This window comes from Erinaceus europaeus, chromosome 7, assembly GCF_950295315.1.
Source record: "Erinaceus europaeus chromosome 7, mEriEur2.1, whole genome shotgun sequence".
Taxonomy (NCBI): Eukaryota; Metazoa; Chordata; class Mammalia; order Eulipotyphla; family Erinaceidae; genus Erinaceus; species Erinaceus europaeus.
This window is the reverse complement of record NC_080168.1, coordinates 15,183,758-15,204,872: the sequence shown is the minus strand read 5'-3', so window position 1 is coordinate 15,204,872 and position 21,115 is coordinate 15,183,758. Positions and strand designations below refer to the sequence as shown.

Here is a 21,115-nt window from a genome sequence, read left to right as displayed (position 1 = left end):
CTAAGGACCCTCCTGTTGCAGTCAGGTTTCTGTTTGATGAGGGGGGGTGGGGTTCACAAGCGGACAGGGTCAGCAGCCCCCGTGAAGTGACAGCAGACATTCAGCACTAGACCTGGATCCCTCCCACCACCAGGGATCTACTCTAGTTGAAGGCTTCTGTGTCTCAACTTTCTTCCTTCCAGGCCACCTTTAACATTTAAGTTGACCTGCTTCACCCATTTATTTTTTGTTTGTTTGTTTTAACTGTCACCAGGGTTATCACTGGAGCTTGGTACCTGCATGACAAATCCACTGTTCCCACTGGCCGTATTTTTCCCCTTTCTTATCATTGATAGGGCAGAAAGAAATCGAGAGGAAAGGAGGAAATGAGGAGGGGAGAGAAGGGCAGAAGAGAGAGGGAGAGAGAGAGGCCTGAAGCACAGCATAGACAAGGACCGGGGACTTAACCATAGGTCCTTGAACATGGTCACATGCACACTCTGCCAGATGCACCATGCCCCAGGCCTTTATTTTTATTGTTTAATGATTTATTTTTGAGAAACCAGAGCATGGATCAATAGCGGTAGAGGATGTTCCATCCTCCAAAGGGTGGCTGGACAACATACTCTATGCTACAGCCAAGGAAGATAGTATTGGGGCAGCTTAGACCGTTCCTACTCATGACCACAGAATGTGAGCTCAGATTTACAGGGATGCAGAGGTCAAATAGGCTCCTAAGCTGAATATGGGCCCCGGATCATATCAAACGGATGGGGTTTACAGTCAGAAATATTTATATACCTTTCCCATATTTGGAAGCTATTCTCTTCCCTGATCCAGCTTTCTGTTTTTTTTTTTTTCCAGCCATGACATCATCTCCCCAGACAATAACTTGGATCCACCTGCATATCAGATGTCAAGCTCGGGGTGTAGGGGGGGAGGGGACTAGTATAGTCATGGGCTCTTTGGAATATAACTAAAATACTATCTACAAAACGGAGGACACCCCCCCCCCCATCTTCATATGAACCTTTCCGGCCTTTAGGTTCATGATTAGTCAACAATTTGTTTGACCTTATATATTAAATCTTTTTTCAGCCACCAGGTTCCAGATGCTACCGAGATGCCAACTGGACTTCCCTGGACAGATGACCCCACCAGTGTGTCCTGGAGCTCCGCTTCCCCAGAGCCCTGCCCTGCCACTAGGGAAAGAGAAAGGCAGGCTGGGAGTATGGATCGACCTGTCAACGCCCATGTTCAGCGGGGAAGCAATTACAGAAGCCAGACCTTCCACCTTCTGCATCCCACAATGACCTTGGGTCCATACTCCCAGAGGGTTAAAGAATAGGAAAGCTATGGGGGGGGGGGAATGGGATACGGAGTTCTGGTGGTGAGAGTCGTGTGTAGTTGTACCCCTCTTATCCTATGGTTTTTGTCAGTATTTCCTTTTTAATAAATAAAAATTTTAAAAAAGAAGAAACCAGAGCAACACTCAGCTGGCATACAATGATGCTAGGAATAGAACCTGTGACCTCAGGCATGCAGACCCTGCGCTCTAATGTGTGGGGCTATGTCCCTATCTCTTCGTCCATTTACATAGTCTAAATTATTTGTTTGTTAGAATTCAGGGATGAGTAGCACGCAGGTCCCTGCCGGCTCCTAGTGCAGTTCCACCGCCATCCTGCAGAGGACAGCAACACCCCAGAAACCAGTCGGTCGGGCCACGCCCGTCCTTCGCCAGGGGCCGCACCCTGGATCATTCACCACAGCTCCGCCCACGGACCCCACCAGGCGTCCAGGTGCTCTCCGCCTGGCCGGATGGGGCTTGCGGTCCACCTTTCATTTCTACAGGGCTAAGCGTAGTTGGAGACCCTCCTCCAACAGGGAACAGCGCCGACCACAGGTAGCTCCCTTGCATCGCGGACCAACCTCGCGCAAGCCCCGCCCCTCAGTCAGGAGGTACACTGCGCACGCGCGGTATCCTAGGCCCCGCCTACACCCCGTCAGCTCCGCCCACTTGGAGGCCTGCTCTGAGTCTCGGTCGCGCGCGGATCCTGGGGGAAGTGAACTCCCGAGTCGGGCGGGACAGCGGAGTCCAAGCAGCCTCTCCCCCGCCACGGCCCCAACCAAGCCCCGCCCCACCTACCGTGAGCCGCTGCGGGAGCTCCCCCTCCAGGTGCAGGCCTGCCTGCCCGCGCAAACCGAAAGGCCTAGAATATTGCTACCCCCCCACAGCGGGGAGGTGGAGTCTCCTGTGGGGGCGTGGTCGTGGGCGGGGCTATAGTATGCGGCGTGGGCGGGGCTTCGGGGGTGTGGCTTCTGGCCCCGCAGAGCTGAGAGGCTGAATGGTCAGGGAGCTGGTAGCCCTGTTAGAGAATGCCCACCGAGGTGCAGCCGGGGGGAGTCCAGATTTGGTTTTGTCCATCAGCTCAGGTCATTTCCTGCTTCCTTAAGCTCCACTGCCCTGTTTTTTTAAAAAATATATTTACTTGTGTGATGAAGAGTCAGGAGGCTGATGGCAGAGGACCTAGTGGCGGTTGCATTGTTATATGGAAAACTGAGAAATGTTATGCACGTTCAAACTAGTGTACTTGCTGTCGACTGTAAAACATTAATCTCCCAATAAAGATATAAAGAGTAAAGAGGCGTTCTGAGAGGTGGTGCAGTGGATAAAGCATTGGACTCTCAAACACGGGGTCCTGAGTTCAGTCCCTGGCATCGCGTGTGCCAAAATGATGTTCTCGTTCTGTGTCTCATAATGTCTCATTAAATAGGTAAAAGAACTAGTAAATGAATAAAAATATGTTTTTAAAGAATAGTTGGCGGTAAACTGTTAATAAAAAAAAAAAAAAGCAATAGCAGCTGGGGGTGGTAAAGGTGGATAAAATATTGGAGTCTCAAGCATGAGATACTGAGTTTGACCCCTAGCATTGTATGTGCCAGAGTATTGCTCTTGTGTTCTTTCTCTCTCCCCACTCTCTCATTAACTAATAAATCTTTGAGAGAGAGCTTCAGTGTGAAAGTGCTCCTCACAGTGGTAAAGTGTTGAACTCTCAGCACAAAGTCCTGAGTTTGATCCCCTGCATTGCATGTGCTAGAGTGATACTCTGGTTCTCTCCCTCTGATTAACAATAAATAAACCCCAGAACTGTTATAAGAGAAAGATGCTCAGTGCAATAGTAGTAGTTGCAGGAGGAGGGGGGAGAGAGAGACTAAAGCACCACCCTGGCTCATGCAATGCCAGTGATCGTGGCCTCTTCCCACTGAGCCGCCCCAGCCACTGACCTCGTTCTTTATCTTCTGCCTCATTTCCCAAACATCCACCCTCATACTTCTTCTACTCCATTCCCACTGAGAAGCTTGAAATCGCTCAGCTCCTTTAGTGCTGTGTACAGTTCATGATTTTGTTTGAGCTGGAGCTCTCTCTGTACCTGAAGAATTCTTTCCAGCCACTTTTCACAACCCAGAAGCCTGCTCACTTGTCAAGGTCAATTTTAGTGCTTTCCCACTGTCCCAAATAGCAAAAAATAAATTTAAAAAAAATACTGTTCAGCTCTAGCCTGTGGTGGTGCTGCCGGGGGCTGAACTGGAGCTGCAGAGCCTTAGGCAGGAAATTCTTTTCTTCAACCATTCTGTTCTCTCCCCAGCCCTATAATGAGCTTTTTCTTCTTTTTTGCTACCAACAATCTTTATTTTAAAGTTTGTTTAAATCTTTATTACAGACTGCCTTGGGTTTTGGATTTTAGATAGTAGTTAAGTCTTTTTTATTCAGCCCTGGCAAATGAACTGAGGACCTTGTTGTATGTGTGGTATCACTGAGTGGTCACTCTCTGCCTGTATTTTTACTATTCCATCCCTAGAATAAGAGAGGAGGGAGAGACAGAAAGGAGAAAGGGAGAAATACAAACGCACAGTAGTCCCTCCCTGGGTGCTGTCCATGGTGCTCCCATGTGGTACCAAGTATTGAAGCTAGGGCACTGTGTAAGGTGAGGCCTGTATTCTAACTACTTAACTCCCCCTGGGTGCCCTCAGAACTGTTTTAAAACAAAAGTGCCTTGGAAGAGGCAGAAACCCTACTTCTCACCACAGTTCCAGGGCCATTACACAAGGACACGAAAGACAATATTTATTAAGTGCATACTAGGGTTCAAGTGCTAGCAATAGATTGGGGGAGATGGCATAATAGCAAACAGACTCTTGTGCCTGCAGCCCTGAGGTCCCAAGTTCAGTCACCTGCACGACAATAAGCCAGAGCCGAGTGGTGCTCTGGTATTAAAAAAAAATTTTTTTTAAGTTAGTGTTAGTTCACATGCCAAAATCACATTCATTCTTTCAGGGCCCTCTAAACCATGTGTCTAGCTCTGGAATATTCAGACCTCAGTAAGAGGTAGAAAGGTAACACACCTAGAGGGGAAATGGAACTTTTAGGAAGGCAGGCACCCAGACACACTCCACAATCTTGTAGGAGAAGCGAGAGCCCCGGATCTGACCAGGAAACTGGGAGACAGAGCTAAACCAGCAACAGCAAAAGTATGAACATGGATAATTACTGGGACCTCGGTTCTCTGTTAGGCCCAAGGTAGTACTGCTCTCCCAAACCAGATAACAAATCAGCTGTCTCTCCTGGCTCAGAAGTCCCGCCTTCCTCGTTCCCAGGCTGGTCTCCAGGCTGTGGGCAGAGGCAGTGGCGCAGGGGCTGGGGGACACAGGCACACAGGTTTGGGGTGGGAAAGGGAAGCGTGTATTCTGCAGCAGCCTTCTCCCTGGATTTCCGAGGCAGCCAGGCCCCTGGGGCAGTGGAAGAGGGTGCCAGCCCTTGATCGAGGCCTCGCTCATGCCGTGTGCCTGCAAAAGAGAGGCCGGTCAGGGAGCAGAGGGAGGGCCTACACACACACACACACACACACACACACACTGCAATCTCCAGGGCCGGGCCTCAACTCACCAGGAACGGTGTTTTCTAGGAGGAAGCCCAACAGTGCAGCCAGGAAGATGGGCTCTCTGAGCAGAGAGCGCAGGAACACATCCACAGGGCTCCAACCTGCATGGGGTGGGGCCAGGCAGGAGGGGCCTCAGCCTCTGTATGGCCAGGTACCCCTGTGCCTCCAGACCGGGTTAAAAATGGATCTTTCTCAGTGGCTGTTCCATCTCTCACCCCTAGGCTCTCCAGTCCCCACACCCATGCCCTTGCCCATAGCCCCTGCTCCACACCCTGACTTGTCTCGCCCACAAGCCTCCCTGTTATACTCTGATTACTCCAGACTCCCTTTCTCTGCAAAGGTTGGTGTTAAATGCCCCAACTTGCTGCCAAGGGGAGTTGCACAGTGGAGAAAGTATTAGACTCTCAAGCATGAGGTCATGAGTTCTGTCCCCAGCATCGCATATGCCAGCAGAGGGTTGATCTGGCTGTTTCTCACATTGTCTCCTTAAATAGGTAAAATAACTACTAAAGTGAATTAAAATAGCTTTTGAAGAATATTTGGTGTTTTTATTAAAAATATTTATTTATTCCCTTTTGTTGCCCTTGTTTTACTGTTGCAGTTATTGTTGTCGATGTCATTGTTGTCGGATAGGATAGAGAGAAGTGGAGAAAGGAGGGAAGGATAGAGAAGGGGAGAGAAAGACACCAGCAGACCTGCTTCACCGCTTGTGAAGCGACTCCCCTGCAGGTGGGGAGCCAGGGGCTCGAACCAGGATCCGTATTTGGTGATTTTTAAATGCCATGATAAACTTTTTAAAATTATTAATATCTGTGGTCCAGGAGGTGGCGCAGTGGCTAAGGCACTAGACTCTCAAGCATGAGGTTCTGAGTTCAATCCCTGGCAGCACATGTACCAGAGTGATGTCTGGTTCTTTCTCTCTCTCCCCTATCTTTCTCATAAATAAATAAATAAATAAAATCTTTAAAAAAATTATTATTATCTGTATTAGATAAAGACAGTCAGAGGGAGTTGGGCAGTAGCACAGCGGGTTAAGTGCACATGGTGCAAAGCACAAGGACCAGCATAAGGATCCCGGTTTGAGGCCCCAGCTCCCCACCTGCAGGGGAGTCGCTTCCCAGGTGGTGAAGCAGGTCTGCAAGTATCTATCTTTCTTTCCTCCTCTCTGTCTTCCTCTCTTCTCTCCATTTCTCTCTGTCCTATCCAACAATGACAACATCAATAACAACAATAATAACTACAACAATAAAACAAGGGCAAAAAAATGGAATAAATAAAATATTTGAAATTTTTTTAAAAGACAGAAAAAAAGAGGGAAGGGAGAGATAGGAAGAGAGACACCTACAGCACTGCTTCATCACTCGCAAAGCTTTCTCCCTGCAGGTGGGGACCCAGGGCTTGACCTGGGTCCTTGTGCGTTATTATAGTTTGTGTATTCAGCCAGGTGTGCAACCATCCATAAATTGTTATGTAAAGGAAAAGTGGAGGTTGGGGAAAGAGCACAATGGTTCTGCAAAAAGACTTTCATGCCTGAGGTTCCCAGATGCCAGGTTTAATTCTCCAGTACAATCAACAGCCAGAGCTGAGCAGAGTATTGTTAAAAGAAAAAAAAGAAACGTTTGAAAAAGGTAGAGGAGTGGTCTGGAGGTAGTGCAGTGGATAAAGCACTGAACTCTCAAGCATGAGGTCCCAAGTTCAATCTCTGGCAGCACATGGACCAGAGTGATATTTGTTTCTTTTTCTTTCTCCTCCTATCTCTCTCATAAATAAACAAATAAATAAATAAATAAGATATTTTTAAAAGGGAAGGGGAACCAGGGGAGATAACATAATGGTTATGAAAATAGACTCGGAGCTGAGTGGTGGCACACCTGGTTAAGCGCACATGTTACAATGTATAAAGACCCAGGTTCAAACACCCAGTCCCCACCTGCAGGGGGAAGCTTCACAAGTGGTGAAGCAGTGCTGCAGGTGTCTCTCTGTCTCTCACCCACTCTGTCCCTCCCCTCTCAATTTCTGACTGTCTTTACCCAATAAATAAATAAATTTATTTAAAAAATAGACTCTTTTGCCTGAGTTCTCTGAGGTCCCTGGTCAATTCCTCACACCACCATATACCAGAGTTGAGCAATGCTTTGGTAAACGGAGACAGAAGAGGGAAGAGGAGGGGCAATAGCCGTCTGGGAGGTGGTAGAGTGGTTAAAGTCTTAGACTCTCAAGCATGAGGTCTTGAGTTCAGTCTCTGGCATCATGTGACAGCATGATGCTCTGATTCTCTTTCTCACACTCTCTCATGAACAGGTAAATAAATCTTTTTTAAAATTTATTTATTCATGAAAAATGATAGAGAAAGAATCAGATATCACTCTGGTACATGTGCTGCCAGGGATTGAACTCTGGAACTCATACTTGAGAGTCCAATGCTTTATGCACTGCACCACCTCCTGGACCACATAAATAAATCTTTTTAATGTCCACTATAGTACATACATAACCATTCATGAATAGATCTGAGCTTCAGGGCACCACATGGGAGTACCATGCAAAGGAGAAGCTTCGTGAGCAGTTAGGTGACTCTGTGGTATTTTACACACTCTCTCACTATCTAGAGAAAAGGGATAAAAGAAAGTCCAGCCTGGGGCTGAGAGACAGCTCACTTAGTAGAGTGCACACTTCACCACACTCCCAGCCCCAGGTTTGAACTCCCAACACCACATAGGAGCACAATGCATGATATCAGGGGTAGCTCTATAAACAGACGAGCTATGCTGTGGTGTCGCTCCTTCCCTCAGTCTCTCTTGATCCCTCTCTACCTCTGTCTGAAATGTAAAGGATAAACAAAAGTCCACAAGGAAAAGTGAAATAGCACATGTGTGAAGCCTCAATGTAAAAATAAGAATAATGAATAAAAAAAGCCCCAGCCTTTCTTCCTCCTTCTTACTTACCCTCCATGTCTCAGCCTGGGTTTCTCAGCTGACCTTTTGGGCCAGGTAACTTCCCGCCCTGTGTCCTAAATGCTGCCAACAGCACCTCATCCCCTGTTTGTAGCAGCCAAAATGTCCCCACCTCAGACACTGCCAGGTGCCCTGTGGGGCAGAACCACCCTCAATGGAGAAGCACTATGTGTTAACCTGAACTGACAGACTTACCTGTTCTACTCGCAGAATGTAGTCAGTGGCTTCTTCAGTGTTTGTGTGTAATGGTTCCCCATCAGGAGTGTGTGTGTGTGTGTGTGTGTGTGTGTGTGTGTGTGTGTGTGTGGTTTTGGGCATTGACTTTTTTTTTAGCCTCCAGGGCTATTGCTGGGGCTTAGTGCCTGCATTACAAATCCACTGCTCCTGAAGGCCATTTTTCCCATTTTGTTTCCTTTGTTGTTACTCTTGTTATCATTATTATTGTTGTTGTAATTACTGTTGTTGTTGGACAGGACAGAGAGAGGAGGGGAGAGAGAGAGGGAGAGAGAAAGATAGACACCTGCAGACCTGCTTCATCGCTTGTGAAGCAACTTCCCTGCAGGTGGGGAGCTGGGGGTTCTAACCAGGATCTTTTTTAAAAAAAAATTTATATTTATTTATTTTCCCTTTTGTTGCCCTTGTTGTTTAACATTGTTGTGGTTATTGATGTCATTGTTGTTGGACAGGACAGAGAGAAATGGAGAGAGGAGGGGGAGACAGAGGGTGGAGAGAAAGATAGACACCTGCAGACCTGCTTCACCACCTGGGAAGCGACTCCCCTGCAGGTGGGGAGCTGGGGGCTCAAACCGGGATCTTTACATGGGTCCTTGTGGTTCGTACCGTGTGTGTGTGTGTGTGTGTGTGTTTAATATTTATTTTTTGTTTATTTATTGGATAGATAAATTAAGAAGGAAGAGGGAGATAAAGAGGGAGAGACAGAGATACACCTGCAACACAGTTTCACCACTCGTGAAGCTTCCTCCCACCCTGCAGGTAGGGACCAGGGGCTTGAACCTGAGTCCTTGCACTTTGTAACATGTGCTATCAATCAGGTGAGCCAACACCAGGCCCCTGGAATGTGTGTTTAAATCATGTCATCTTTCAAGACCTGGTCAACATTACTTTCTCTCTGGATCTTCCCTGGATCACCTCAAACAGCAGCTGCTGTCTGTCTCACTGCTGAGCCTCACAGTTTTTATCTGAACCTTCTCTGTCCTGTCCTACACCTTTCACCTCTTTTGTTAAACCATCCCACCTTGAGATACCTTTGTACCCCAACAGAATGGCACAGCATGCAATCACTACTTGTTAAACTGGGGTGGGCAGTAATGCTCCCAGTAAAACACCCATATGACCATGTTCAAACCCCCAGGCCTCACCTGCAGAAAGGAAACTTCAGGATCAGTGAAGTAGTGTTGCATCTATCTCTCTGCCTCTCCAACTCTCTGACTCTTACCCTTTATCAAAAAAATAATACAGACAGACAGACAGACATATTTGTTGGGGCTGACTGGTAGTGCACCTGGTTGAGAACAAACATTATCATGTAAAAGGAATAGAGTTCAAGTCCCCAGTCCCCACCAACAGAAGTGAAGTTTCACAAGCAGTGAAACAGTGCTGCAGGAGTGTCTCTTGTCTCTCTCTCTCTAGTATTATTTTATTTGTTTTATTAGAGAGAGAGGAAGAGAGATAGAGAGAGAAATGAATAAAGGCACAGAGAAAATGACCAGAGCTCAGCTCTGGCTTTTATTGTGGTGTTGGTGATTGAACCTAGGACCTCTGAGCCTCAGGTGTGAGAATCTATTTGCACAGCCACTATGCTGTTTCTCCAGCCCCTCTCTTTCTATTTTCTTTTTTATTATTATTTTAAAATATCTTTATTTATTTGATAGAGACAGCCAGATATTGAGAGGGGAGCAGGAGGTAGAGAAGGAGAGAGACTGAGAAACACCCAAGCCCTGCTTCACCACTCATGAAGCTTTCCCCCTGCAGGTGGGAACCAGGGACTTGAACCCGGGTCCTTATGCACTGCAACATGTGTGCTCAACCAGGTGTGTCACTGACCGGCCCTTCTTTTCTAATTCCCTATCTTCTTCATCCAGCTCAGTTTCTCTCTTTATCAGATAAACAAGCATGAATTAAAAGCACCTATTTGTCAAAGATGTGCTGTTCACACCAGTGAGCAGAGAAGGCTGCAGCCGGAGCCCCCAGCAACTCCTCCTCCCACCTGTGCTCGGTGTCGCTGGAGTTTCCCGAAGCCACCGGGGCAGCAACAAGGCCATGAAGACGGAGAAGCCCACGTTGAAGATGTTTCGGCCAGAGTCAGTGTCAGCCAAGTGGAAGCTGGAGAAGCCGGTAGACAGAACCGCAGCCTGGGTCACACCCAGCACCCCACCTGTCTCGGAGGGAAGAAACCAGAGGAGGTGGCAGGGGCTAGCATGGCAGAGATTGGCAGGAACTTCCCCCTGGGACCCCTGGGGTCAGGGAGTGGGGTCAATGCCAGCCCTGCAGGTAGAGCCGCTCACTCACCGAGCACAGGCAGTGGCATGGTGGCAAGGAGCTGAGTCACTCTTGGGGACAGCCCAAGCACCACAGAGAGCAGCCCGGTCAAATAGGCCACTCGCCGAGATCCAGCCTGCATGAGGGAGAGACATTAGAACAGCCACCTCAGGGCTAGGCAGTGCCATACCCAGTAAGGTGCACACAACACTATGCATAGGGACCCAGGTTCAACCCCTGGTTCCCATCTGCAGGTGGTGAGGCAGTGCTGCATGTGCCTCCCTTTCTCTGCCTTTGGTCTCTACCCAATGAAGGGGTAAATAAGTATTTTTTTTTCCTCTCCAGGGTTATGTCTGGGACTCGGTGCCTGCACTTTAAATCCACTGCCCCTAGAGGCTATTTTTCCCTTTTGTTGCCCTTGTTGTTGTTGTTGCTGTTGTTGCTGTCATTATTGTTGGATAGGACAGAAAGAAATGGAGGAGGGGAAGACAGAGAGAGGGAGAGAAAGATTGATGCCGGCAGACCTGCTTCACCGCCTGTGAAGAGACCCCCTGCAGGTAGGGAGCCAGGGACTCGAACCGGGATCCTTATGCTGGTCCTTGTGCTTTGCACCGTGTGTGCTTAACCCACTGGGCTACCACCTGGCCCCCAATAAATAAAATATTTTTTAAAATATTTACTTGGGAGTCAGGTGGTAGTGCAGTGGGTAAAGTGCAAGTGGCACAAAGTGTAAGGACCGGCATAAAAATCCCGGTTTGAGCCCCCAGCTCCCCACCTGCAGGGGAGTCGCTTCACAGGCGGTGAAGCAGGTCTGCAGATGTCTTTCTCTCCCTCTCTGTCTTCCCCTCCTCTCTCCATTTCTCTCTGTCCTATCCAACAATGATGACTTCAATAACAACAATAATAATAACTACCAATAAAACAAGTACAACAAAAGGGAATTAATAAATAAATATAAATAAATAAAAATATTTACTTATCAGTGATAGAACCAGAGCATCACTCTAGCACATGTAATGCCAGGGATCGAACTCTGGACTTCATGCTTGCAAGTTCAGTTCTCTAGCCATTGCACAACCACCAGGCTGCAACCAGGCTCTTGCTTCCTTCTTTTTTTTTTTTCTTTTTCTTTTCTTTTTTCTTTTCTTTTCTTCCCTTCCCTTCCCTTCCCTTCATCGGAGCACTGTTCAACTCTGGCTTATGGTGGCACTGGGAATTGAGCCTGGGATCTTCAGTGCCTCTGACATCAAGTCTTTTTGCAGAGCCATTATGCTATCTCCCCAGCCCTGACTTTTCCCTTTTTATTTCACACACAGAGCAAGAGACAGCACAACACTGGAGCTTCCCATGTGATGCCAGGGCTGGAAGCCAGTTCCTTTCCCTAGCAAGGTATGTGCCTCCTGGGTGAACTACCTCCTGTCCCCTCTAATTACTTAATTAATTAACTTACCAGAGCACTGCTCCACTCTGGCTTATGGTGGTGTAGGGGTTGAACCTGGGACCTCAGAGCCTCAGGCATGAGAGTCTGTTTGCATAACCATTATGCTATTTACCTCCACTCTAAAGAAATCTTCTTGTGTTGTTGTTTTATTTTTACCAGAACACTGCTCCATTCTGGTTTATTGTGGTATGGGGGATTGAACCTGGGACTTTGGAGCCTCAGGCAGAAGAGTCTCTTTGCATAACAATTATGCTGTCTCCCTAACCCTGATTGATTTCCTGTGTCCCCAGAGTTCTTCACATCCCTAAGTAAAATGGTTAATGTGACAGACAGCTGCACCTGGCAAACCCTCCATGTGTGTCCCCTTGCCTCCCCAATCTGCAGCAACCCCCTCCAGGCCCCACCTCCCCACCATCCTCTCTTGCAGAGAAGACCCACATACCTGACAGAGGCTCCCTGTGCCCAGATTGGGGAAGCTGGAGGCAGCACCCAGAGGACTCCCCAGCAGCCCAGCCAACATGCTGCCCAGCCCTTCCAGGCTCAGCCCCCGATTGCAGGCATGTGCAGGTGGTGAAGGCAGAAGCAGCAGCTGGCCACAGAGGGCATAACAGCCCAGGGAGCTGGCAGAGGCGGCCAAGGCCATAGACATGCCCGCAGCCAGGGCCCCGGGGGTCAGCAAGGGCCAGTCCCACCCCGCTGGGGAGAGAGGAAGAGCAATATTTAGATGTAGGTCCACAAAACCAATGCTGGACTGGAGGTGTGTGTGGCATAATTTGGATAAGACGTACTGTAGGAGGGTGGGGGCTTGCAGAAACTAGGCTCTGAATGTCAAATAGAGTAAACACCTGTGCCAAGGACTGACATGCTCCTCTCGTAATTCCTCTCTCCTGTATTAGCCCAGGACCTAATGCACAAATGAAATGTGTTAACTATTTTTAATTCATTGGCCCAGGAGGTGGGCATGGGAACTCAAGTGTTGGACTTGCAAGCGTGAAATCTCAAGTTCAATTCCTGGCATTGAATGTGCCAGAGTGATACTCTGGTTCCCTCCAGCCCCCCACCACAAATAAATAAGGGTGTTTGTTTATTTGTTTCTTGTTTTTTGGGGGGGTTGTATTTCCTTTATTTTTGGGTAGAAGCAGAGAGAAATTAAAAGGGAAGAGGAAGATGAGAGAGAGAAGGAGATGAGCAGGAGGGAAACAGAAAGAAAGACACCTTCAGGCTTGCTTCACCACTCTTGAGACTTTCTCCTTGCAGTCAGGGGCCAGGGGCTTGAACCTAGGTGCTTGCTCACTGTAATATGTGCATTCAACCAGGTGTACCACCACCTCGCTCCCTAAAAAAGTTTTTTTTTTTTCCGCCTCCAGGGTTATCACTGGGGCTTGGTGCCTGCACTATGAATCAACTGCTCCTGGAGGCTATTCTTTCCTGTTGTTGCCCTTGTTGTTTATTGTTGTTGTTATTGCTGTCATTGTTGTTGGATAGGACAGAGATAAATGGAGAGAGATGGGGAAGACAAAGAGGGGGAGAGAAAGGCAGCTGCAGACCTGTTTCACCGCTTGTGAAGCGAACCCCCTGCAGGTAGGAAGCCAGAGGATCAAACCATGATCCTTACTCTTATCCTTGCACTTAACCCACTGCGCTACTGCCTGGCCCCCATAAGTATTTCTTTATTTGATAGGATAGAGAGAAATTGAGAAGACAATAGGAAGACAGAGAGGAGAGATTCCTGCAAACCTGCTTCTTCACTTGTGAAATTTCCCCCATACAGGTCTGGAGACTAGGGGGTTGAACCAGGGTCTTGAGCACTGTAACATGTGTTCTCAACAAGGTGCTCCATGCTCCATCACCTGATCCCCTTAAACAAATAAATCTTAATCAAATATAATTTTTTTGATTTTTAACTAGAGCACTCACTGTTCAGCTCTGACTTATGAAGGTGCAGAGAATTGAACTTGGTACCTAGGAATCTCATGCCCCTGAGGGTCTTTTGCTTAACCTATGCTATCTCCCTCCTCAAAAAATTATATATATATAATGAAATTATAAATATTGTATATAATAAATTATACATTTCATATAATAAAATCATATATTATATTTAATAAAATTGGTCTGGAGCCAATTTTTAAAATTTTTTTATTATCTTTACTTATTGATTGAGACAGCCAGAACTTGAGAGGAAGGGGGACACAGGGAGAGAGAAACAGAGAGACAAACACTTGCAACACTGTTTCACCACTTGTGAAGCTTTCCCCTGCAGGTGGGGACTGGGGGCTCATACCCAGGTCTTTACACATTGTAACATGTGCACATCCAGGTACATCACCACCCAGCCCCTCAGATAAATATTTTTAATGCCAAGCTGGGAATCAAACCCAGGGTTTCATGTATGCGGGTCTCATGCTCTATCACTACACCACATCCCAGGCACGTACTGGTGACTGAACCTGGGACTTTGTATCCTCAGGCATGAAAATTTTTTGAGGAAACATTATACTGTTTCCCCAGCCCCCATGCTCTTTTCGTTTTATTTTATTTTATTTTGATCAAGATAGAGAGAGCACAAAACATTACTCTACCATCCGTAAAGTTGTCCTATTTTGTCTTTGGTGCTCTGCGGCAGTGTTCGAGCTCGAACCTGGAGCCTCACACATAATGGAGGTGCTTTACTGAGCCATCTCCCCAGACACATAAATCATGAGTCCAAGGAAACAGAAACCGTTACTGGAGGAAGAGAATGGAGGACAAGAAGACCTACCCGGGTGAGGCATCCAGAGCCACGGAGCCGGGGTGGGGGCAGATAGTTCTGGGGGGGTGCCGCCATGGCCAAGAGAGGACGAGAGGACCCACACAAAGGCCATTGGGATCAGCACCTGCAGGCAAGAGTCAGACGGGGAAGTCCTTCCCAAGAACCTTCCAGCAGCCTTGGGGAGAATCACACAGAAGTACCTGGGCAGAGGACTGAGCTAATGCTCTAGGCCAGGCCTTCTAACCGCTGCTGTACCTGCCCAGGCCCCCACATACCGAGAGGAGCCGGAAGGCAGGGGCAGAGCTGTGAGCGGAAGAGCCTGACAGTGGCCTCCAGGGGTGTGGGGTTAGTCGGCAGGAGCCCAGATGCTGGGAACAGACCACCAGGAGCAGGATAAGCCTGGGAGAGAACAAGCTTTAGGGTCTGGGGCTGGCTCTGTGGGTAGAGCACATGCCTTGCTGTGTACAAGGCCCTGTAATCTAGCCCCAGTGTGTCATGGGACCACCATGGACAGCACTGGGGGGGGGGGGGATTCCTGGATGGTGGTGTAGTGAGTGCTATGGTGTCTCTCTGTTTCTCTCCTCTCAAACTGCCTCTCTTTCTCTCTCTCTCTCTCTCTCTCTCTCTCTCTCTCTCCTTCCTCCTAAGTTTGTTTTGCCAGCAGAGTTATCTCTGGGACTTGGTGTCTGCCCAACTCCTACATTCCAAGCAGTCATTTTTTGGCAGGGAGGAGAGAGAGAGATTCCTGCAGCACTCATCCACCACTTATAAAGCTTCCTACTGGGAGTCGGGCGGTGGTGCAACGGGTTAAGCACACATTGTGCAAAGTACAAGGACCAGCATAAGGATCCCGGTTCAAGCCCCACCCCCACCCCCACCCCCGGCTCCCCACCTGTAGGGGAGTTGCTTCACAAACGGTGAAGCAGGTCTGCAGGTGTCTATCTTTCTCACCCCCTCTCTGTCTTCCCCTCCTCTCTCCATTTCTCTCCGTCCTATCCAACAACAACGTTAAACAACAAGGGGAAATAAATAAAAATAAAGCTTCCTACTGAAGGTGGATGAGGGGCTTGAACCCAGGGCCCTGTGCATGTTAATGTATGCACTCTACTGGGTAAATCACCACCCTGCCCCCATATATATATATATATATATATATATATATATATATATATATATATATATATATATATATAGTGTGTGTGTGTGTGTGTGTGTATGTGTGTGTGCATGTGTTTTAGTTGAGCACTGCTCAGGTCTGGTTTATGGTGGTACAGGGGATTGATCCTGGGACTTTGGAGCCTCAGGTATGAGAGTCTCTGCATAACCATTATTCTATCTACCCTTGACCTAGACTTTGTTTAAATTGCGCCAAGCCAACAAATCAGCAGCACTGAGTGTATCAGAAACCCTCAGTTCATTCCTCAGCACTGCATAAGGGCAGGGGTAGATAGCATAATGGTTATGCAAACAGACTGTCATGTCTGAGGCTCCAAAATCCCAGGTTCAATCCCCTGCACCACCATAAGCTAAAGCTGATCAGTGCTCTGGTTGGGGAAAAAAAAAAACCTGCATAAAAAAATTTTTTAAAAGGGAATTGGGCTGTAGCACAGCGAGTTAAGTGCACATGGCACAAAGCACAAGGACTGGCGTAAGGATCCCAGTTCAATCCTCCCACACCCCTCCTGCAAGGGCGTCACTTCACAGGCGATGAAGCAGGTCTGCAGGTGTCTGTCTTTCTCTCCCCCTCTCTGTCTTCCCCTCCTCTCTCCATTTTCTCTCTGTCCTATCCAACAATGACGATATTAATCACAACAACAATAACTACAACAATAAAACAACAAGGGCAACAAAAGGGAATAAATAAAATAAATATTAATAAATAAAGAAAGAAAGAAGGGGCTGTGAGATAGCTCAACCAGTACAGTACATATTTAACCATGTGTGAGGACCTAGGTTCAAGCTCCCAGCCACCACATGGGAGCACAAGCATGGGGGAAGCTTTACGAGTGGTGCAGTAATGCTGTGAGGGGTCTCCAATCTCTCTCTGGCTCTCCCTCTCTGTTTATCATTCTATTAAAATTTTTTTTTAAAGGAGCCAGGTGGTAGTCAAGCAGGCTAAGCACACATGGCATAAAACACAAGGACTGGCATAAGGATCCTGGTTCGAGCCTCTGGCTCCCCACCTGCAGGGTGTTCGTTTCACAGGTGGTGTAGTAGGTCTACAAGTGTCTGTCTTTCTCTCCCCCTCTCTGTCTTCACCTCCTCTCTCCATTTCTCTCTGTCTTATCCAACAATGACAACAATAACAACGACGATAAGCAACAAGGGCAAAAAAAGGGGAAAAAATTAAAAATAAAGTTTCTTTAAAAAATTAATTAATTCTCAGATCTAGAGGGATGCAGAGGTCACATAAGCTAATTATGGGCCCCAGATCACATCAAATTGATGGGGTTTACAGTCAAGAATATTTATACCCCTTTCCCATATTAGGGAGCTACTCTCTTCCCCTGATCCAGCTTTCTGGTCCTTTTTCCAGCCATGACATCATCTCCCCAGACAAGAACTTGGATCCACCTGCATATCAGATTTCAGGCTCAGGAAAAAAAAAAACACTAGTATAGCTACAGGCCCTTTGAAATATAACTAAAATATGCCTACTAGCTATCTACAAAATGGAGGGCCCCCCAACTCTTCATCTGCACTCTTCCAGCCTTTAGGTCCATGATTGTTCAACAATTTGTTTGGCTTTGTATGTTAACTCTCTTTTCAGCCACAAGGTTCCCAGATGCTACTGTGATGCCAACCATACTTCCCTGGACAGACAATCCCACCAATGTGCCTTGGAGCTCCGCTTCCCCAGATCCCTTCCCCACTAGGGAAAGAGAGAGACAGGCTGGGAATATGGACCGACCAGTCAACACCCATGTTCAGCGGGGAAGCAATTACAGAAGCCAGACCTTCCACCTTCTGCACCCCACAATGACCTTGGGTCCATACTCCCAGAGGGATAAAGAATAGGAAAGCTATCAGGGGAGGGGGTGGGATACGGAGGTCTGGTAGTGGGAATTGTGCAAGGTTGTACCCTCTTATGCTATGGTTTTGTCAATGTTTCCTTTTTATAAATAAGAAATTAAAAAAAATTAAAAAGAAAAAGCAAAAATCACACTAGAAGTGTTAGAATCATGCTGGCGCAAAGCCCCAGCGAAAATCTTGCCATGGGATTAGGGTGGAGGGAGAAGAAGATGAAAGAGAAAGAAGAAAGAGAAAAGGAGGATGGAAGGAGCAACAGTAATAAGGAGGAGGAAGATTTTTAGGAATAAGAAGGTGGCAGGTGGGGAAGACAGCTGAATCGTTATGCAAACAGATTCTCATCCTGAGGTTCTGAGGTCCCAGGTTCAATCCCCAGAAATGAGCAGTGCTCTGGGGGAGGGGGGGGAAGAGAGAGAGGGAGAAGGGGGAGGAACAGGTGGTGGCATCATGAGGGAGGAAGAAGAAAAAATGACAGAAACTCTAAAAGGGTTTACAGAGAAGAAAGTCCCATGGTCCGGGAGGTGGCACAGTGGATCAAGTATTGACTTTCAAAGCATGAGGTCCTGAGTTTAATCCCTGGCAGCACTTATACCAGAATGATGTCTGGGTCTTTCTCTCTCCCCTCCTATTTTTCTTATTAATTAATAAATAAAATTTCTAAAAGAGAAAGACAGAGAGAGAGAAGAAGGAAAAAAAGGAGGAGGAGAAGAAGGAGGAGGAGGAGGAAGCCCCTGGGGAGGTGGCAGAAGCTGTGGGTAAGTTGGGGAGACCAGTGGAACCCAGCAAAGGCTTTGATTCCAAATTCAGAGGCAGCAGTTCTGCACACCCCCAGTCAACACATGCCTTTGGTCACCCCTGCACACACTCTTATACACACACACACACACACACACACACACACACACACACATCAGGACTTACTTACAATGAGGCCAGGCCCCAATGAGTGGAGCAGAATAGGGCCACTTCCCTGTGGGCAGAGAGCCCCGCCACAACCAGGCCAGGGGCCAGCACCAGGGGCCCACAGTGGGCAAACACATGCCCGGGAGCGCCCAGAAGCCCCAGCGTCCCCTGCAGCAGCCCGGACAGTACCACTGCCCCAGACGCCTGGAGGAGAGAACAGAGGACCACAGGGAGAACCTTGGCAAGTGCCTTCCAGATAATTTTTTCCCAGGGCAGTGCAAACTGGGACCCTGCCCAGCCCAGGATCACCCTTCACCCTCCTCCCCTCCCCTCCCCCCTATTTACCTCTCGGAGAGGTGTGTCCCAGAACTCTGAGTCAGAGCAGCCAGGCCCCCCACAAAGGTGCAGCTCAAGGGATGCTGGGGAGAGTTGGGGGCATGGGGTGGGGTGGGGGTGAGGTGGGGGCCCCTTGCTCTGTGGTCCTAGCTGGTGACAGGCACAGCTCCAAGACCCTCCCAGCCACACCCAGCAGCCCCATCACTGCCCACATTCAGCCCTGTGCACAGTCCAGCCCATCCCCACGACCCTGCTCACAGTTCCCAGGTGTCCGAATAGCCACTGGAAGCTTCTGGCTGGTCATCACCAGAGCGGGGATGAGGAACTCGAAGGATGGAGCCTGGACAAGAGGCAACCTATAGGGGCAGCAGTCCGGGCAGGTCATGAGCTGTGTGGTAGCCAAAGGGACTCCCTGAGTTTCTGCACACACACCCTGAGGTCCCTGCCCTCTCCCCTTACCTGCTGCCCATGCACGCTTGCACGGCCGTGGACACGCCACAGGAAAAAAGGCTGGAGGCCAGGAGCTGGGCAGGGGGGTAGGAGAGCCCTCCTGGGGAGAGACTTCGAAGCAGGAGCAGGTGGGAGGCACAGAGGACAGATAGCAGGACCAACAGGTGCTGCGGGGTTTGGGGGGGGAGGGTGAACCTCACACCAGGGAGGACTGGACTATCCCCGGGATGATTCTTGCCCACTCACTCCCCACCCGCAAAGTTCCCCTGAGCCGGCACAAGTCCTGCGCCTGTCTCCTACCTGCAGAGCCAGAAGACAGCTGAGGCCCCACGGGGGCGCCGAGGAGTGAGAGTAGGGGCCGGAGTCAGCAGGGGCCGGTGCATCCCGGGGACCCCGGAGAGGGCTGGACTGGGAGGGGGCTCGGGTCATGCTCATGTTCATGCCTTTCGTCTTACCTGGGTGGGTGAAGCAGCCCGAATAAGGCCAGCATTTGTATGGAGTTAACTGCCCCAGGTGCTGAGGGCTTTGGGAGGGGTTAGGGGGTAGTCAGTGAAGCACAGCAAAGGCTGAGGGATTTGGAGCAGGACGTGGCCCTGTTCACCTTTGCCCAGCTCTTGTGCAAATTCCATCAGCCATTAACTGGTGAGTTCTGTTTTGTAGATAGGCAGAGAAGGGGGGTGGAGGGTGGGGAGACCAAGAGACCACAGCACCAAAGTTTCCTCCAACGTGGTGTGGGTAGAGCTCAAACCCAGGTAGTGCACATGGTAAAAGCACACTATCCAAGTGAGCTGTTTCTCCAGTCCTGTCGCATATTTTTTTTCAGTCAAATAGCATGGGCCCAAATGAACCAGAAAGTGGCAGAGTGCAATGTTGCCACACCGGAGCCCCCCAGGTTTGATCCCCAGCACTGCCATCTGCCAGAGCTAAGTGCTCTGGTCTCAGTCTTACTCTGTACAAATAGATCAACAGATCTGTGACACAGTAAACAAAGCAGGAAGCAAAGGTGTTCAGCACCCATGCCTACACTCAGTCACCTGGAAGCTTGCTCCGGTGACAATGACACCAGACTTTCCGGGGAGACAGGTGCACAGGCAGCACTGCCATTGGTGACCTTATGTTCCAAAGTAGGAACAAGTGCTTGGGACATGCTGAGCAAAGTGCAGTTGTAAATCATACAGAGATGCATTCTTGGCAAACAGAATCTTCAAAAATATGCAAAAAAATGATGTTGTGTTTACACGTGAAACATCTAGATGGCTAGGCTCAGAAAAATATGAACAGATCTCATTTTAAAGTTTCTAAAACATTTTATTTGTGTAGACCGAGGAGATAGCATAGTGGTTATGCAGGAAAACCTTTGTGACGGTGGCACCAAAGGTTCTGAGTTCAAACTCCCAGTACCAGAAGAAGCCAAAGTAGAGCAGAGCTCTGGAAAAAAAATAAAAATGTATTTCTCCATGTTCAGCAGGGAAGCAATTGCAGAAGCCAGACATTCCAATTTCTGCACCCCATAAAGACCCTGGGTCCATACTCCCATGGGGTTAAAGAATAGGAAAGCTATCAGGGGAGGGGATGGGATACAGCACTCTGCTGGTGGGACTTGTACCCCTCTTATGGTCTTGTCAGTGCTTCCATTTTATAAATAAATAAATTTTAAAAAATAATGTATTTCTTTTTTAAATTGTTTATATTTATTTATTCCCTTTTGTTGCCCTTGTTATTTTATTGTTGTAGTTATTGTTGATGTCGCTGTTGTTGGATAGGACAGAAAGAAATGGAGAGAGGAGGGGAAGATAGAGAGGGGGAGAGAAAGATAGACACCTGCAGACCT

The 21,115-nt window shown here is 48.3% G+C and overlaps 2 protein-coding genes and 1 long non-coding RNA gene across 7 annotated transcripts in view; 1 reads left to right on the top strand and 2 right to left on the bottom strand.

Moving 5' to 3' along the window:
* NHEJ1 (non-homologous end joining factor 1) overlaps positions 1-2,276 on the bottom strand; it is a 131,234-nt gene extending 128,958 nt beyond the window's left edge. For all 4 annotated transcript variants that reach the window (XM_060193867.1, XM_060193868.1, XM_007519767.3 and 1 more), the window contains exon 1: positions 2,126-2,276. The gene's annotated coding sequence lies outside the window, so the exon portion shown is untranslated. The remainder of the gene's footprint in view (positions 1-2,125) is intronic.
* LOC132539385 (uncharacterized) lies at positions 1,785-12,375 on the top strand. The gene is made up of 5 exons (XR_009550636.1): positions 1,785-2,155; positions 9,866-9,924; positions 9,997-10,228; positions 11,689-11,761; positions 12,241-12,375. It is a non-coding gene; the product is annotated as an uncharacterized LOC132539385 (long non-coding RNA).
* SLC23A3 (solute carrier family 23 member 3) lies at positions 2,497-19,849 on the bottom strand. Of its 2 annotated transcripts, XM_007520614.3 has the most exons (12): positions 19,585-19,849; positions 19,294-19,451; positions 19,093-19,190; positions 18,844-18,917; positions 18,521-18,702; positions 14,841-14,964; positions 14,575-14,689; positions 12,256-12,509; positions 10,403-10,508; positions 10,101-10,268; positions 4,925-5,020; positions 2,501-4,824 (listed from the first exon to the last, which is right to left on the bottom strand). In XM_007520614.3, the coding sequence occupies exons 1-12, from the start codon at positions 19,723-19,725 to the stop codon at positions 4,526-4,528; spliced, it is 1,815 nt and encodes a 604-aa protein (XP_007520676.2). In that variant the 5' UTR covers positions 19,726-19,849; the 3' UTR covers positions 2,501-4,525. The 2 variants fall into 2 exon arrangements, with proteins under 2 accessions (XP_060049849.1, XP_007520676.2); XM_060193866.1 differs by lacking the exons at positions 10,101-10,268; positions 10,403-10,508; positions 18,844-18,917 and having other exon boundaries at positions 2,497-4,824.
* Positions 19,850-21,115: the final 1,266 nt, after the last annotated feature.